At 47.0% G+C, this 19,485-nt stretch overlaps 1 protein-coding gene across 3 annotated transcripts in view; it reads right to left on the minus strand.

The window, feature by feature from the left end:
- The window catches only part of LOC140390377 (large proline-rich protein BAG6-like), a 101,888-nt gene extending 83,992 nt beyond the window's left edge, over positions 1–17,896 (minus strand). For all 3 annotated transcript variants that reach the window (XM_072475490.1, XM_072475488.1, XM_072475487.1), the window contains exons 1-4: positions 17,719–17,896; positions 7,690–7,778; positions 2,816–2,933; positions 93–304 (exon numbers count right to left, since the gene is read on the minus strand). In XM_072475490.1, coding sequence (XP_072331591.1) covers positions 93–304; positions 2,816–2,933; positions 7,690–7,758 — 399 coding nt within the window. In that variant the 5' untranslated portion in view covers positions 7,759–7,778; positions 17,719–17,896. The remainder of the gene's footprint in view (positions 1–92; positions 305–2,815; positions 2,934–7,689; positions 7,779–17,718) is intronic.
- Positions 17,897–19,485: the final 1,589 nt, after the last annotated feature.

Here is a 19,485-nt window from a genome sequence, read left to right on the forward strand (position 1 = left end):
TTGGGAGGGGCAGGGACAGCGTAGGGAAAGGGGTTTCACACTTCCAGTTGGCTCCACTCGCTGCCCCTTACCCTCAGATCTCCGCCACTAACCTGTATCTGCTGAGGGTCTAGAAGGTTGACTGGCAAATTGAAGGTGCCCACCATCACATAACTGTTGGCATTCCTGTCATGGGGTCCGCCTGGAGTCCCACGTGCACCTCCGGGGTGTGGCATGGAGGCGCCCGCCGAGGAGGGCCCTCCCGTGGCTTGCTGAGCTTGCGGTGGAGCGCGCTCCACCAAATGGATGACTTTGTGGTGGACATCTGAAGAGAAGATGGAACACAAATAAAAAGTTAAAACTCTGCAGCGAGTGACACATAAATTTAGCTACTTGTTTAAAGGCATATAATAAATATTATGAACAAATATGATAAAAGTCCTTCTATCTTTCCTTCCCCAGAGGACATTAGTGAACCAGATGGGTTTTTATGACAATCCACAACGGTTTCATGGTCATCATTAGATTTTTAATTCCAGATTATTTTTATTGAATTCAGATTTCACCATCTGTAGTGATGGAATTCAAACCCGGGTCCCAGAGCATTACCCTGGGTCTTTGGATTAATAGTCCAGCAACAATACCACCACACCACCACTTATGCCACACTGCTTCAAGTTGCATGGTACCAGGCTGTTAATGAACCTTCACTGCCTAAACCAAAAGGCCATGAAACCATGTGCAAACCCAGTCTGAGTGCTGAATATTTCACTTAACTTGCAATTTATTTAGCACCTCCATCAGCGCCAAACATCACAACGCACTTTGTGGCAGGTATTGTTAAACAAAATTTGACACTGAGCCAGCAAGGGGACATCAGGACAGATGACCAAAAGCTGGGTTGAACAGGTAGGTTTCAAGCAGCATTGTAAAGGAGGACAGACAGAGAAATGCAGCGGTTTAGGGAGGAAATTCACGAGCCCAGTGCCCAGCCAGATGACAGCAGATTCGCCAATGGTGGAGCGACGAAAGTCAAGGAGTCACGTTTGGCCAGAGTTAGGGCTGACAACACCGCAAGAATAACTTACTTCTAAGATATTATAGGACGTAACCGTGTGCACTCAAAGGCAAGTGTATGGCGGCACAGTGGTTAGCACTGCTGCCTCACAGCGCCAGGGACCCGGGTTCAATCCCGGCCTTGGGGGACTGTCTGTGTGGAGTTTGCACATTATTTCTGTGACTGCATGTGGTTGTCCCGGGTGCTCCAGTTTTCTCCCACAGTCCAACAGTGTGCAGTTTAGGTGGATTGGCCATGCTAAATTGTCCCCAAGTATCGAAAGATGTGTAAGTTAGGTTGTGGGGGCGGTGTGTGGGGGAATGGGCCTAGGTAGGGTGTTCTTTTGGCGGGTCGGTGCAGGCTCGATGGGCTAAATGGCCTCCTTCTGCACTGTAGGGATTCTATGAACTCAGGAGTTGGACATCTTTGCTCACTTCAAAAATGTATGATGGTGCCAACCTGCACATGGCAGGCACCACACCTCCACTGCCTCCAGCCTGCAACCAATCTGTAACCTGTCAATTTAGCGGAGATGATGAAACCCGGGGCCTTTCTTGAGCTGAATGCATTTTCTTCAATGCAGAGTTGGGCCAGTCAGCAACTGCAGATAACAGGCCTCACTTATCAATGGAATTGCTGTCTTGTGAAAACCAAATTCAAGCTCTAAGATAAATGAGATACTGGCATTGGCACGGTTCATAAAAACCTCCACCATCTCAATGTTTATACGATAGGGTGAGAGCGAGGGGGAAATGAAGTAAAGCGGGAGGAGGCTTGCGTGCAGTGCATTCTCCGGCCTGTTGACTGTGCTGTGAATACTACGTGTAATATACTACGTGATTAATACTGCTGCAGAAACAAACAGTTGCTAGCCAACACTCAGCACAGACTAGTCCCTAGGCCTGCTTGTCGATTAGCAAGTAGTGAGAGACCGTAATTACATCCTGAATGTTACTCCTGAATCTACTGCCATCACCCTTTCAGGCAGTGCATTCCAAATCGCAACACTCACTGCGTGAAATATTTTTGTCTCACGCTGCCTCTGGTTCTTTGTCCTCTTGTTACCAACCCTTCTACTACATAAAACAGCTTCTCCTTATTTAGTCTGAGTAAGTTAAAGGCAAACGTTAGTCTTCAAGCAGGTACATACCCTGCAAGATTCTTGGACTCCTAGGAGAGTTTCAGCACAGAAAGAGGCTCCTCATGCCTGTGTGAACTAAAAAAAAAGCGACCCAACCTAATGCTTTTGGTCAGTAGACTTGCAGTTTGCACTTGAGGCACAAATTTACATCCTCTCCCGTTTATAGGGTGAAAACGTTTCAAGATTTTGCTGGCCAATATTCATTTTGGAAGTGTGTTAACAACCGCTGGATTTCTCTCCACTGCCTCTGGCTTGAAGAGGATTGTGAATTCCCTGCTTTCCATTCCGCCCTTCCCCACCCGCAAAGCCAAGACATTGTCCGTATTGTTGTCACCGCGATCAACTGGGCTAAATGGTCAATTTCTGATGTATATTCAATGTAGAACATAGAACATAGAACAATACAGCGCAGTACAGGCCCTTCGGCCCACGATGTTGCACCGAAACAAAAGCCATCTAACCTACACTATGCCATTATCACAAAAGCCATCTAACCTACACTATGCCATTATCACCTACACTATGCCATTATCTATGCCATTATGTAATAAGATTTGTAAAAAGAAGTTCTGTACCATGGGGTGGAGGAACAAAACTGAGTGCCTTAAAGGAAGAGTAATCCTGGGGTTAATACTTGCCATACTCTTTCAGCTTCTTGTCATCTTGCAGGACCCGACCCTGGTAAATGAGCCGCTGCTTGTCGGCTGGGATGTTCACAGAGCTAGAGATGTGCTCTTTGAATTCTTTGACTGTCAGCTGAAGGAGAACAAACATCAGATCAGTCAAAGTGAGCTACAACAAATGACAAATCAGCAAAACGTACTCAAACTATTTAGCACAAATGTAGACATAAAACACATGCAATGCAGAGTAGATAACGACGCAGGTTAACAGCCGAGATTCCGGAGGGGTCCGGAACCTCATCAGCGTTGTTACAAGGATCGTCTGACCTACAACCTGGTGCTTCTCAACAGGGAAAACTGAGAGAGAGAGTATTTCTAGATCTTCATAGAATACAGCACGGTACACAATGCAGTTCACAATAGACAGAGAAGGAAAAAAAGGGAGATGGAGTAGCAATACTCATTAGGGAAGACATTGTAGTGTTGGAAAGAGAAGACATCCCTCAGCAGGCCAGGGCGTAATCATTTGGTTAGAATTGAGAAGTAAAAGAGGATAATTGCGGTGCTGGGAGCATTTTAAAGGCCTCCAAATACCGAGAGAGCACCTGATGAGCAAATCTGTAGGGAAATCACAGAGTCTAGAACAAGGGATCGTAGTCTCAGGATACAGGCTGCGAGGAGGAGAATCATCTTCGCTCAGAGGGTGGCGAACCTGTGGAATTCTGCCACAGAAAGCTGTGGAGGCTAAGTCACTGAATATATTTGAGGAAACAGATAGATTGCTTGACTTAAAAAGGTGTCAAGGGATTATGGGGAGAGCACTGAAGTATGGCGTTGAAATAGAAGATCGACGATGATCACATCGAACGGAGAAGCAGGCTCAAAGGGCCAAATGGCCTACTTTTGCTCATATTTTCGATGTCTATGTTTCCATGTGCAAGAACTACAGAGTGGCGATACTGGCGGGGGACTTTAATTATTTAATATCGATTGGGATAGTCTTAGAGTTAAAGGAAAGAATTCCAGAAATGTGTTCTTTAAAGTATAACTCCTAAATTGGAAGAGGGGTCCCTTAAATGGGAGGGTGAAATGGAACCAAAGACGGCGGGGAAAACTGTAATGGACCAATGGGTGATCTTTAAGAAGTTTCAGGTACAGGCTAAATACATTCCAACAAGGGCGAAAGGCAGGGAAACCAAAGCCAGAACTTACTGAATGACAAGACATAGAATATGTGAAAAAACAGAGGCAGTATGATGCAGGTCAGGTGAATTCTTCAGGCAAGAATCAGAATAAAATGGGTGGAGAGAGAAGTGAAGAGGAAAATACAACGGGCAGAGAGATATGACAATTGGAAAAAAATAGTCACATAAAAGAGAACTCAAACATCTTCTAATGTAAATAGCAAGCGGGCAATGAGGTGGGGTGGGGCCTATAAGGGACAAAGAGGGTGATACATGATTAGGGTAAGGCTAGAATTCTTAATGTCAGTGTGTACCCAGGAAGAGGGTGCTGACAAAATAGTGGTAAAAGCAGAAATATTAGAGGTAATGGATGGGGTAAAAGCTGATAGGTGGCATATATTGGTGAGGCTGATGATCCTGAGAGTAAGTTGCCTGGTTCAGGTGGCTTGTATTCCAGGTTGCTAAATGTGCAGAGTGGAGATAGAGAAAAGGTTTGCCATTATCTTCAAATCTTCCCTAGACTGAGGGGCTGGTTTAGCTCAGGGCTAAACTGCTGGCTTTAAAAGCAGACCAAGGCAGGCCAGCAGCACGGTTCAAGTCCCGTACCAGCCTCCCCAAACAGGTGCCGGAATGTGGTGACTAGGGGCTTTTCACAGTAACTTCATTTGAAGCCCACTTGTGACAATAAGCGATTTTCATTTTGGGCAGCACGGTAGCACAAGTGGATAGCACTGTGGCTTCACAGTGCCAGGGTCCCAGGTTCGATTCCCCGCTGGGTCACTGTCTCTGTGGAGTTTGCACGTTCTCCCCATGTCTGCGTGGGTTTCCTCCGGGTGCTCCGGTTTCCTCCCACAGTCCAAAGATGTGCAGGTTAGATGGATTGGCCATGATAAATTGACCTTAGTGACCAAAAAAGGTTAGGAGGGGTTATTGGGTTACAGGGATAGGGTGGTGAGGGCTTAAATGGGTCGGTGCAGACCCGATGGGCCGAATGGCCTCCTTCTGCACTATACGTTCTATGTTCAATGGAAGGGGGTGAAAGAGGGCCAGCGGACTGGAGAGTGGCAAACGTGATGGCCTTATGAAAGGGCACAAGCACATTTCTGGTAACTACAAGCCAGGCAGATTAGTATCAGTGGTAGTTGGACGCTTTAGGAACAATATTGGGGAGAAAACAATCAACAGGGTATTGGAGAGGTTTGAGTTAATTAAGTGGAGCCAACATAGACTTGTAAAAGGCAGAGCGTGCACGACTAACCCAAGTGGAGTTTTTGATCAAGTAGGAAAGAAAGTTGACAAAGGAGAGCAATGGATGTTGTCTATGTGGATTTTCACAAAGTTTTTGATGAAGTGCCACATAAAAGGCTGGTTAACCAAATTGAGGCTCATGGAATAGGAGGGCAAGTGTTAGCTTGCATATATAAAAATAATTGGCTCAGGACAATAAACCAGCGAGTTGTGGTAAATGGTGTTTTCACGGACTGGAAGGTTACAGTGATGCTCCCCCAAGATTGTCAGGACCACTTGTATATATGAAAATAACATGGGTTTTGGAATAGAGTACAATTCTGAAATTTGGAACAATATCAAACTTGCAAGGTGTGACAGTGAGGACGACACCAATCGACTGCACCAGGACATAGGTAGGCTAGCAGAATGGGCAAGCGGTCAATCTGTGAGGTGAGCATTTGGGCACAAGGAATAAGAAGAGACAATGTAGACTGTAGGACTCAGTTGTAAAGAGTGTACAGGGACAGATGGAACCGGTGGTGCACATGAACAGATCTTTGAATCAGGTATATTAAGGTAATTGTTAGCAAAGCATACAGGATGTTGAGCATCACAAATGGAGGTACCGAGTACATACAAACTTATGAATCTGGGATAAGCCATTCGACCCTCAGGCCTGCTCCACCATTTGACAAAATCATGGCTGATCAGACTATGGCCTCAACTGTACTTTCCTAGCTACCCCAATACCTTTTGGTTCCCTTGTTAGTCAAGTATCTACCTATTGCCCCCCAAAAAAGTATCTATCTATTGCTGCCTTAAAAATATTCAACGACCTTGTCTCCATCAAGCTTTGTGGGGGAAGAGAGCTCCATAGAGTCATGACCCTCAGAGGAAAAATCTCTCATCTCCATTTTAAATGGGAGACCCCTTATTTTTAAACCTTGTCCCCTATTTCTATGTCTTCCCACAAGGGGAAATAATCTTTCCGCATCCACCCTGTCAAGTCCCCTCAGGATTTTATGATGTTTCGGAAGATCGCCTCTCATTCTTCTAAACTCCAACGGATAAATGCCTAAGTTGTTCAACTTTTCTTCAGAAGATAGCTGTCAGTCAAAGTTAACCTTCTCTGTACTGCTTCTAATGCAATTACATCCTTTCTTAAATATGGAGACCAGAACTGTGCACGGTATTCCAGATGCGGTCTCATCAACACCCTGTACAACTGTAGCAAAATATTCCTCTTTTTCTATTCCATTCCCCTTGCGATAAACTGCATTCCATTTCCCTTCCTACTCAATTGCTGTACCTGCAGACGAGCTTTTTAATGAATCATGCACCAGGAGACATCCCTCTGCTCCTCGAGTTCTGCAATCTCTCTCCATTCAAATAATTTGCTGCTTTTCTATTCTTCCTGCTAAAGTGGGCAAGTTCACACTTTCCCATTATGCGCCATCTGCCATTCACTTAACTTGCCGATATCACTTTGTAGACACATGTCTTCTTCACAATTTTCCTTCCTGTCTATCGTTGAGTCATTAGCAAACCATACATTCAGTCCCATCATTAAAGTCATTGATATTGATATAGATTGTAAATAATAGAGGTCCCAGCACGGTTCCCATGGCACTCCATTTGGCATAACTTGCCGGAAAGTAAGAAAGTTACACTAAACCTTCATAAAGTTCTGATTAGGCGACAATAGGAGAACAGAGTCCATTTCTGGTCACCACACTTTAGGAAGAGTGTGAGGGCCCCATCAGGGGGTGCAGAGGAGATTCGCCCCTATGGTTCTCGGGTTCAGGAATTTTAACCACAAGCTTAGGTTGGAAAAGCTATGGTGGTTCTCCTTGGAGCAAAGATGGAGGAGAAATTTGATAGAGGTGTACAAGATTATGACAGGTTTAGATAAGGCAGGCAATCTGATCCCATCAGCTGATGGTACAAGGATTAGGGGGGCACGGATTTAGGTTTCAAGCAAGAGATGAGGGGAGGGGGTGGGGTAGTGAGGAAGAACTAAAAGTCTGGGACTTGCTGCCTATGAGGAAACAGACACAAATGATTTCAATGAGCATTGGAGGGAAATAAACTTACAGGGCTAGAGGTAGATCAGGGGGAATTGGATCTACTCCGAGCCAGCATGGGTTCAATGGGCCGAACGGCCTCCTTCTGCATCATAATGACTATGACTAGGAGACAACTCAGCTCCTCCCACTGGATCTTTGAAAAGGATACTGATAAGCCACAGACCAGATGACATCTTGAGAAATGGGCTTCAGTCTGAAATGGGAAGCCTGATATTGTCCAGCACTAAGATTCTTCGACTGGTTTGATGAATAAACACAGAGCAATTGGACGGGCAAGTTAGTTCTTTGAAATTGCACCTCCCTGCTGGGTGGTGCTGAGCGGGAGAAAGGAGGTATCAAAGGAGCGGCCATGGGCCTCCTACAGATTCAACCAGTGCTCAGTACTTACCTCTTCTTCAACTGTGTAGGTCCTGCTCTGAGAGTCCAGAGTCTTCACTGTAACCTCTACCATGGCCATGCCTGGTTTGCTGTCCTCCTCTGCAACAGAACAGACCATTTGTAATTGTTATGGTTGCTGCAATCACAACATTTTTTTAAACTGTTCACAGTAGATGGAAGATAATGATCTGAAGATGCGACAGCCAAATAGTCCCCTGCTGCACTGAACGATTCTGTGACTTCAGTTTAGATACAGTCCTATCACCTCTGATACTGGGGTTCAAATGCAGCCCAGACTGGGAGAAGCATCTTATGAGGGGGTTGGTTGTGGCTCACTCTGCTCTCTGAATCAGTAAATCAGGGCCCACCCCTGACACTAGACAGATAACTAGACGGTACTCCGGAGGAGTTTGGGTTGGAAGCAGCTGGCTGTCCAAAATGGAAAGAGCTCCATCTCTCACCTAAACAAAAATAAAATAGCACAAAAGAGCTGGCAATGTGACTGGAGCTATTCAGAACAGTTCAAAAGCAAAATTTGTACTTCCAGCACGTGCATCTTATTTAGGACCCTCAATGCATCATCTTAAACCGATCCCACCACCACTAACCGAGTACATGCCAGCATTCCCACTACTTATGTCGTCGCAGGCACGTTAACACACGGTGGGAAAAATCTGTGGGCTCCAGCAGCAGAATTATCGGGGACAGAAAGTTTGAATCAACTAATGCGGGGAGAGCAGGATCAGAAAGTTAATTATAGACGTAGCATCAAAAACTTACCTGGGACGACTGGCTGCATGGGTCAAATATAAATGGATGTTTCAGCAGACAGTATATGGGTACATTATTTTGCAGAAATCAACGCAGTAACAGGCACCAATTTGGATACTTATATATTTGTCATATTGGCATTTAAAACAGAAACCACACAATGAATCATCTAGGCGCAGAAATAATTTGCAAGTACCCACCACCCTCTGCGTGAAAAACTTGTCCTCATGTCCCCTCTAATCTTTGGACAATCACCTTAAATCTGTGCCCTCGGGTAAGTGACCTCTCAGCAAGGGGAAACAAGTCTTTCCTGCCTAGGCCTTCATAATTTTGTGCCCCTCACTTATAATAATAATAATCATCATTTATTGTCACAAGTATGAAGTTACTGTGAAAAGCCCCTAAGTCGCCACGGTGCCTGTTCGGGTAAGCCGGTACGGGAACCCCTTAACCTCCTCTGTTTGAAGGAAAACAACCCTAGTCTACTCAATCTTTCCGCATAGCTGCAATTTTCAAGCCCTGGCAGCATTCTTATTCATCTCCTCTGAACTCTCTCCAGAGCAGTTATGTCCTTTCCTGTAATGTACTGACCAGAACTGTACACAAAACTGTGACCTAACAAGCGTTTTAAAGTTACAGTTCCATCATTATATCCCACCTCGCCCAACAAAGGAAAGCATTCCATATGCTTTCTTTAATACCTTATCCACCTGTCAGGGACCTGTGGACATGCAATCCAGGATCTCTCATTTCCTCTATTCCTCGCAATACCTTTGGGTATATTGAGCATTGCCTCGCCTTCTTGCCCTTCCAAAATGCATAACCTCTCAATTTTCTGGATTAAATTCTATTTGCCATTTTTCCACTTTCTTGAGGAAATTGGAAGGTCGGGCCTGTATCCATTGGAGTTTAGAAGAATGAGGGGTGACTATGTTCAAAAATAATAGATCCTACGGGAACTCAACAATGTGGATGCTGAGAGGCTGTTTCCACTTATGGGAGAGACTAGAACTAGGGACACGGTTTAATTGGCGCCGGAGTGCAGTGACTCTGCGAGCGAGCTCCCATAGATCCTCTTCCTACATTCTGCGTGGAGCGTACGCAGAATACAATGCTGTACCGCGATCGCGTGACAATAAATCTAAATCTAATCTAAATACAGGGGGTATTCCATTTAAGACAGAGATTAGGAGAGAGAGAGGGCAGCACGGTAGCACAAGTGGATAGCACTGTGGCTTCACAGCTCCAGGGCCCCAGGTTCGATTCCCCGCTGGGTCACTGTCTGTGCAGAGTCTGCACGCTCTCCCCGTGTGTGAGTGGGTTTCCTCCCACAGTCCAAAGACGTGCAGGTTTGGTGGAATGGCCATGATAAATTGCCCTTCGTAACCAAAAAGGTTAGATGGGGTTATTGGGTTACGGGGATAGGGTGGAAGTGAGGGTTTAAGTGGGTGGTGCAGACTCAATGGACCGAACGGCCTCCTTCTGCACTGTACATTCTATGTTCTAGAATTATTTTCTCTCACAGGTCGTGGGTCTGTGGGACTCTCTTTCTCCGAGAGCAGTAGAGAAAGGGTGATTGAATATTTTTACAGCAGCAGGATATTGTTTTTTAAACTTCATGTGGATGTCTCTGGCTAGGCCAACATTTATTGCCCATCTTTAATTGCCCTAAGAAGGTGGTGGTGAGTTGCCATCTTCAACTGCTGAAGTCCATAAGGTGTAGGTACACCCATAGTGCTGGTAGGGAGCACAATAAAGAACTTTATCCCAGCGACAGTGAGGATGGTGAGTGACTTGGAGGGAAACCTCCAGGTGGTGGGATTCCAATGCATCCGCTGCCCATGTCCTTCTGGATGGTAGTGGGTTTGGAAGGTTGTGTCTAAAGAACCTTGCCGAGTTCCTGCAGTGCATCTTGTACATGGTGCGCAGATGGTATACAGTCCGGTGGCAGAGGGAGTGAATGTTTGTGGATGGGGTGCCAATCAAGCGGGTTGCTTTATACTATATGGGTTTGTGCTTCTTGGGTGTTGTTGGAGCTGCACTCATCCAGGCAAGTGGAGATTATTCCATCACACTCCTGACTTGTGCCTTAAAAGATGACAAACAGGCTTTGTGGGGTCAGCTGGTGAGTTACTCGCCACAGTATTTATGGGGCTTGTCCAGTTCAATTTCTGGTCAATGGTAATCCCCAGGATGTTAATAGTGGGGGAATCAGCGATGGTCATGCCATTGAATGTCAAGGTTAGATTCATTCTGGTTGGAGATAAACATTGTCTGGCGCTTGTGTGGCACAAATGTTACCCGTCAGCCCAAGCCTAGATATTCTCCAGGTCTTGCTGCATTTGGACATGGACTGCTTCAGTACATCGATTCGTGACCAACAACAGGGTCAAAACACAGCAGGGGTGGACAGGAAAGTGGGGTTGAGGTCACAGTCAGATCAGCCATGATCTCATTGAATGGCAGAGCGGGCTTGAAGAACCGAATTTCTTAAATCCTGCTCCTAATTCGTATTTGTACACTACCCCAGTGCTTCCCGAGTTACCGCCATCCCAATGCTTGTGGGGCATTGGAAAGAGTTTGCATGTTGCTTTTTCCTCCCCATCCCATGGACCAGATCATGAGGCTATGCTGCAAGGGAAGGGTGGAATTTGGACAGAATTATTCATGTTACGTGGCTGTGGGCGAACAGAGGAGAAAGATAGTAATCCCAATTGGGAAGCACAACACTGGGTATATACAGAGAACAAGTCACACATTCATTTTTTTTTAAATCAGAATATACTGTACAATCTCAGCAGGCCTGTGGAGAGAAGGGAGCTAACGTTTCAAGTCTGGCAAAGCAGATTATTCTTTGTCAAAGAGCATCCGCAGTAATTTGCAATTGCTGACAAACAAAGAACGAAGAAGTGTACAGCACAGGAACAGGCCCTTCGGCCCTACAAGCCCGTGCCGACCATGCTGCCCGACTAAACTACAATCTTCTACACTTCCTGGGTCCGTATCCTTCTATTCCCATCCTATTCATATATTTGTCAAGATGCCCCTTAAATGTCCCTATCGTCCCTGCTTCCACTACCTCCTCCGGTAGAGAGTTCCAGGCACCCACTACCCTCTGCGTAAAAAAACTTGCCTCGTACATCTACTCTAAACCTTGCCCCTCTCACCTTAAACCAATGCCCCCTAGTAATTGACCCCTCTACCCCGGGGAAAAGCCTCTGACTATCCACTCTGTCTCTGCCCCTCATAATTTTGTATACTTCTATCAGGTCTCCCCTCAACCTCCTTCGTTCCAGTGAGAACAAACCGAGTTTATTCAACCGCTCCTCATAGCTAATGCCTTCCATACCAGGCAACATTCTGGTAAATCTCTTCTGCACCCTCTCTAAAGCCTCCACATCCTTCTGCTAGTGTGGCGACCAGAACTGAACACTATACTCCAAGTGTGGCCTAACTAAGGTTCTATACAGCTGCAACATGACTTGCCAATTCTTATACTCAATGCCCCGGCCAATGAAGGCAAGCATGCCGTATGCCTTCTTGACTACCTTCTCCACCTGTGTTGCCCGCATTTACAAGGCCAGCATTTACAGCCAGACCATCCTTAACTGTGCTTGGGAGGGCTGATATGAACCACCTTATTGAACATAACTGGGTAGCTTGCTCGGCCATTCCAGGGGGCAGTTAAGAAGCACACACGGTACTGTGTCACTGGAGTTACATACAAGCCAGACCAGTTACAAGGCCAGATTTCCATCCCGAAAACACACTGGAAAATATTCTTTACCCAAATCGAATTCAAAGATTTTCTGTCACTCACACATTGCTCCAGACGCAACAATGACAGCCATAGAAAATAGGAAGGGTAGACCATTCAGCCCTTCGAGCCTGCACCACCATTCAATATGAGCATGGCTGCTCATGCAAATTCAGTATCCCACTCCCGCTTTCTCTCCAAACCCCTTGATCCCTTCAGCAGCAAGGGCCATGTCCAGCTGGATGGTAGTTGTCGTGGGTTTGGAAGGTCGGGTCTAAGGAACCTTGCCGAGTTCCTGCAGTGCATCTTGTACATGGTGCGCAGATGGTATACAGTCCGGTGGCAGAGGGAGTGAATGTTTGTGGATGGGGTGAATCTTTCCAACTGACCCCAACAGCCTTCTGTGGGAGAGAATTCCACAAGTTCCCAACTCTCTGAGAGAAGTTCTTCCTCATCTCAGTCCTGAATGGCTTACCCCCTCATTCTTAGGCTGTGACCCGGAGTTCTGGACGTCCCCAACATCGGGCACATTCTGCCCGCATCTATCCTGTCCAGTCCCATCAGGATTTTATATGTTTCTCTGCGATCCCCTCGCATTCTTCTAAACTCCAGTGAGTACAAGCCCAGTCAATCCGGTCTATCTTCATATGTCAGTCCTGCCATCCTGCGAATTAGTCTGGTGAACCGTCACTGGACACCCCCAATAGCAGGAATGTCCTTCCTCGAGACTAAAACTGCACACAATACTCAAGGTGTGGCCTCACCAAGGCCCTGCATAACTGCAGCAAGACATCCCTACTCCTGTACTCAAATTCTCTCGCTATGAAGGCCAGCATGCCGTTAGCTTTCCTCACCGCCTGCTGTACCTGCATGACAACCTTCAGCGACTGTTCCACCATGATAACCAGGTCTCGTTGCACTTCTCCTTTTCCTAAACTGCCACCATTCAAATAATAATCTGCCTTCCTGCTTTTGCCATCAAAGTGGATAACCTCATATTTACCCACATTATATTGCATTTGCCAAGTGTCTGCCCACTCAGCTAGCCGGTCCTAATCAGCCTGCAAGCTCTTTGCATCCTCCTCACATCATCTATCCACATCAATATATCACCCCCATTACCATGAGCTTTAATTTTGCTCACTAATCTCTTGTGTGGGACCTTGTCAAAAGCCTTTTAAAAGGCCAGATACACATCCACTGGTTCACCCTTGTCCACTTTACTGGTCACATAGAGCATAGAATTTACAGTGCAGAAGGAGGCCATCCGGCCCATCGGGTCCTCACCAGCCCTTGAAAAGGGCACCCCACCCAAGCCCACACTATCAACCTATGCCCGTAACACCAGTAACCTCTCCTATCTTGCAGACAGTGACCCAAGCCAGGAATCGAACCTGGGACCCTGGAGCTGTGAAGCAACTATGCTAACCACTGTGCTACCCAAAAGACAGCCTCAAAAAATGACAGACGATTTGTCAAGCATGATTTCCCTTTAGTGAATCCATGCTGACTTGGATTCTGTCCCGCTTTCCAAATGAGCAGTTATTCCATCCGTAATAATTGACTCCAGCATTTTCCCCACCACCGATGTCAGGCTAACCAGTCTATAATTCAGTTTTCTCTCACCCTCCTTTGTGGGGTTACATTAGCTGCCCTCCAATCCACTGGAACTCTTCCAGAGTCTATAGAATGCAGGAAAATGATCACCAATGCGTCCACTATTTCTAGAGCCACTTCCTTAAGTACTCTGGGATGTGGAGCATCAGGACCTGGGGACTTATCTGGTTCTAATCCCATCAATTTCCCCAATTCAATTCCTTGACTAATAAGGATTCCTTCAGTTCCTCCTTCATGCTAGACACTCTGTCCCCTAGTATTTCCAGAAGGTTATTTGTACCCTCCTCAGTGAAGACAGAACCAAAGTATTTGTTCAACTGGTTTGCCATATTTGTTGCCCATTATGAAGTCACCTGGTTCTAACTGCAAGGGACCTCCATTTGTCTTCACCAGTCTTTTTCTCTTCACATATATCTATGGAAGCTTTTGCAGTCAGTTTTTACATTTTCTGCAAGCTTACTCTTGTATTCTTTTTGCCCCTTCCGAATTAAACCCTTTGCCCTCCTCTGCTGAATTTTAAATTTCTCCCAGTCCTCAGCCTTGCTGCTTTTTTTGGCCAATTTATTTGCCTCCTCTTTGGCTTTAACACTATCCCTGATTTCCCTTGTTAGCCACGTTGAGCCACCTTCACCGTTTTACTCTTGTGCCAGACAGGAATGTACAATTGTTGAAGTTCATCCATGTGTTCTTTAAATGTCTGCCATTGCCTACCCACCATCAACCCCTTAAGTATCCTTTGCCAGCTTATCCTAGCCAATGCACGTCCCAGTCCATCAAAGTTAGCTTTCTTTAAGCTCAGGACCCCAGTCTCAGACTTAACTGTGTCACTCTGCACCTTAATGAAGAATTCTACCATATTATGGTCACTCTTCCCGAATAAATCTCGTACCACAATGTTGCTAATTAATCCTCTCACAATGCACAATTCCCAGTCTAGAATGGCCTGCTCTCTAGTTGGTTCCTCGACATATTGTATCCATTATACATTTCAGGAAATCCTCCTCCATCGCATTGCTACCAGTTTGATTAACCCAATCAATGTGCAGATTGAAGTCACCCCATAATAACTGCTGTACCCTTGCTGCACACATCTCAAATTTAACACAGATAAGGACAATAGTTTAGCTTAGCTCGACCTCTCAGACAGGTACAAGTCGGCTCATCAGATAATCTAGATGTATTTTTGACCATTGCCCAAACCAGTGGTTTATTCAAAGGCCATTTTCTAATGAGGAACATCCAGCTGCCCCCACTGACTTGAAACCACTTCCGTCCTATTGCTTCCTTCCTGTAATCCTTCATCTATGGTCATTGTTAGCCTCATTTTTGCCTTTCACCATGGATGCCATACAAACTGAAGGGGGTGCTTCTAAAGTGGATACCTGGGGGGTTATGTGGGTATAAATAATTGAAGGTGTTAGGGAGGAAACAAAAATGATCAAAAAGGTATACACAATCCTGGGCTTTATAGGGGCATAGAGTACAAAAGCAAGGAAGTTACAATGAGCCTTTGGTTCAGCCACAACTGGCGTAATGTGTCCAATTCTGGGTACCGCACTTTCGGAAAAATGTGCAGGCTTTAGGGAGGACGCATGAGAATAGATTAGGGTCGAGGGACTTCATTAAGTGGAGATAACGTGGTTGCTATCTTTCAGAGCAGGGAAGTTGAAGAGATTGAATTGAGTTGATCCAAAATCACGAGGTCTAGACAAAGCATTGAGGAAGGGTCAAAAACCAGGGGAAACCAATTGAAAAAGGAACTATAGGTGACACGACAAATTTCTTTTTCAACATACTGAACAATTAGGGGCTGGAATGTACTGCCTGAGTGTGGGGGAGGCCAATTTAATTATCCAAGTCGGTTAAGATACCAAGGAAAAATATTTGCAGGGCTACCGAAAAGGGGAGGTGGAGTGGGACTGGCTATATTACTCTGCCACTGGCTCAATGGGCTGAATGGCTTCCTTCTGTGCTTTATCCATTCTATGGTCCAAACACAGGTTCTCACAATTACTTGAATACTATCCTTGAACTGAGTGCTCTGAGTGAACAGGGCTGGCCTCGTTCAGCCATTTCGGAGGTTGAAGTCAAACACACTGTTGTGGGCTTGGAATCACATGTAGACCGGAGTGGATGAGGATGCAGATTTTCTTCTCTGAGGGACATTCATACACAAGATGGGGTTTACAATAATCCAATGGTTTTAAGGCCACTTAAGAGAGCGGCCATTTTATTAATACATTTGAGTTTAAATTCCCCTAGCTCATGGGATCTGAACTCATTGGGTGGCACAGTGGTTAGCACCGTTGCTTCACAGCGCCAAGGACCCGGGTTCCCGGCTTGAGCCACTGTCTGTGCGGAGTCTGCACGTTTTCCTCGTGTCTGCGTGGGTTTCCTCCGGTTGCTCCGGTTTCTGCCTCTACTGCCCCTCGTCAGTGAATTCCAATTATTTTGGTATTCAAACAACCAAGGAAACTAAATCAAATAAACTGAGGGATAAATTAAGGGGCCGTCCCTTATAGAGATCCCGCCTTAAACAAAAACAAATGAAATTTAAGTACCAAAATGTGATTAACGTGTGGTCAAGGCAGCCCAGGCCATGGTGCCCATCTGGCATGGTAGGGCACAATTGCGCCAGTGGACTCCACAGGTTCCCTCTCCGGGGGCATGCGGCTGCATTCGGGGGGGTTGAGTCGGGTCAGACAACACCCTCGGTCATCCACTGTAATTAGCCCTTTTGTTCCATGTCACACCTTCCCAGGACATTTTTTGTTCCATAATTTATTTGCATCTCTTAAACAAATTAAGAGCAAGAGTCGGCCATTCAGCCCCTCAAGACTGCTCCACCACTCTAAAATCATGGCTGATCTAATTGTGACATCAATTCCACAGTCCCACCTAAATCCACCCCAACCCACCCCCAATGTCAAGAATCAATCCACCTCTGAATCGGAAAGGTTCAAGGACCTTGAGCCATCACCACTCTCCAGGGAAAAAAGTTATAAGTCCTACAACCCTCAGAGAAAAAAAATCGTTTTTCTGTGGCTGCACAAGCGTCGGCCGACCCTCGGCACGCCGCCGGGAGTGTCGGCCGACCCTCGTCACGCCGCCGGGAGTGTCGGCCGACCCTCGCCACGCCGCCGGGAGTGTCGGCCGACCCTCGCCACGCCGCCGGGAGTGTCGGCCGACCCTCGTCACGCCGCCGGGAGTGTCGGCCGACCCTCGTCACGCCACCGGGAGTGTCGGCCGACCATCGTCACGCCACCGGGAGTGTCGGCCGACCCACGGCAGGCCGGCTGGAGTGACGTCCGGCCCTCGATACGCCAGCTGGCTTGTCCGCCGGCCTTCAATACGCCAGCGGGCGTGTCTGCCGACCCTCAATACGCCGGCTGCCATCTTTGCCGGCCCTCGATACGCCGGCTGCCGGTTGTTCCCGCTCAGCATCGGCCCTGTGGGTGCCATGATTTGTGCATGGTAGGAGGAAGGGAAGGCTCGAGGGGGGGATTTGAGCGTTCACCCAGGTCCGCGAGATTCTCTTGGAGGTGAGTGACACCAACAGCGCCATACCCTAAAATGTAACCCTACCCTCTTCCCTCCCTCCCTGGCACAGAATTGGTCACCCTGCTTTCCCATATGTGGGCGAGCAGAGCAGCAGGTCTCCAGTTGTGGCCCAACTGGTGTTTTATACGATGTGAAAGTGCTGGAAATGCTCAGCAAGTCTGGCAGCTAGTGTGGAGAGTGAAGATTTGTGGGCGGTGATAGGAGGGTCAGGCTGAGCCCGCTCCGCTGCTCACTCTCCGCCACTACCTTCTCCACTCTGGACAATGGTCCACCCCCCTGGCCTCTGCCTGCGGCCTACTGCTCAGGCCTCGGGCCTGCCAGGGTCGCACTCACCCTGGATCCGGCTCCTGCTCCGGGCTCTCGGGGTTCACGATCTCGACCCAGCGGGGAGGGTGGCAGGGAGGCTGCTCCCTGGGCGCAGGGACAGGGGTTGGTGGGAGAGCGATCCCAGCGCCGTCCCCACAGCTTCTCTCCGGCTCCGGCGCTGTCCCGGTGTCTGCAGTGCGCGTGCGCAGGGCCGCCAGGACCCCTACCTCCCGCTGCCATGGAGACCGCGGCTGCCCCGCTCCCCGCCTGTTCACACTCACTGTCTATTCACACTCAATCTCTGTTCACTCGTTGTTCAGACTCACTGTTCACACTATCTCTATGTTCATTCATTGTTCACACTCACTGTCTGTTCACACTCACTTCACACAGCCTGTTCACACTCACTATTTCTGTTTACACTCACTGCCTCTGTTCATACTGACTTCACACTCAGTTCACACTCTCTGTTCACATGGTGCTCAACTCACTGTCCATCTGTTCATGCTCACTGACTGTTCACACTGACTCGCTGTTCACACTCACTTATCGGTTCAAACTGACTCCCTGTCTGTTCACACTGACTGCCTGTCCACACTCACTATCTGTTTACACTCACTGTCTCTCTGTTCACACTTACTGTACATCTGTTCACACTCACTACCTGACTATTCACTATCTGTTCACACTCACTGTCTCTTTGTTCACACTCACTGCCTGTCTGTTTACTCACTGTTCAGTCTTCCTATTATCGCTCACTGTTCAACTGTTCACATTCACTCACTGTATTCACTCACTGCCTGATTACTCACTATTCACACTAACTATCTTCCTGTTCACACTCAACTGGCTGTTTTCACTCACTGCCTGTCCACACTCACAGTCTGCTCATACTCAGTGTGGTGAATGTATAGTACTCGTAATTCACCAGTGTATTAGTATCATGTTCTGCCATTGGGTTACAGCTATGTTATGTTGTTGACCTTGTGGGCTCCACCTATGGGCCATTGTGTGGCTTCACCCACAGGGGGATATGTTGGGGCATGTCAGGGCTCCGCCCATGGCTCCTCCCCTTGAAAGGAAGTATAAAGAGCAGTTGACCTGTAGGCGGTTCACTGTATTGTACCAGTTGCAGGCAGGCACTTCTAAGCTGATTAAAACCACGGTTTACTTCTACTTCCCATACCAGCCTCCCCGAACAGGCACCGGAATGTGGCGACTAGGGGCTTTTCACAGTAACTTAATTTGAAGCCTACTTGTGACAATAAGCGATTTTCATTTTTCATACTCGTGTCTTTGAGTGAATTGATGGTCGCACCACTCAGTCTATTCAGACTGTCTCTCTCTGTTCGCACTTACTATCTGTTCACACTGACTGTTCACAAATTGTCTTTTCACAATCCCTGTCTGTCCACACTCACTCTGTTCACAATCAGTCTCCACACTCACTGTTCACACTCACTGAATGTTCAAACTCACAGACTGTTCAGACTTACTGTCTGTGTTCACACACATCTTCCCATAACATCCGGGATCCACAGCGTCAGATTTAGCAGGTACTGCAGGGATGCGCTGGGGAATCCCTCTTGGACATTCCCACATGAGATTTTAAGTGCTAACTTCCTCTGGACAATTGAGCTAGGCTGGAATCCAACCAACAGAAGTAATTTAAATCGTTAACTTCGGATGGATCTGCCAATTTTACCCTGATAGATACCAAGATCAACCCTACGAAATGTGGAACATTTACCCTACCCTGGGGAGCCACCTTTCCTCTAAGGTTGACATTGATGC

Source organism: Scyliorhinus torazame, chromosome 14 (assembly GCF_047496885.1).
Source record: "Scyliorhinus torazame isolate Kashiwa2021f chromosome 14, sScyTor2.1, whole genome shotgun sequence".
NCBI classification, from domain to species: domain Eukaryota; kingdom Metazoa; phylum Chordata; class Chondrichthyes; order Carcharhiniformes; family Scyliorhinidae; genus Scyliorhinus; species Scyliorhinus torazame.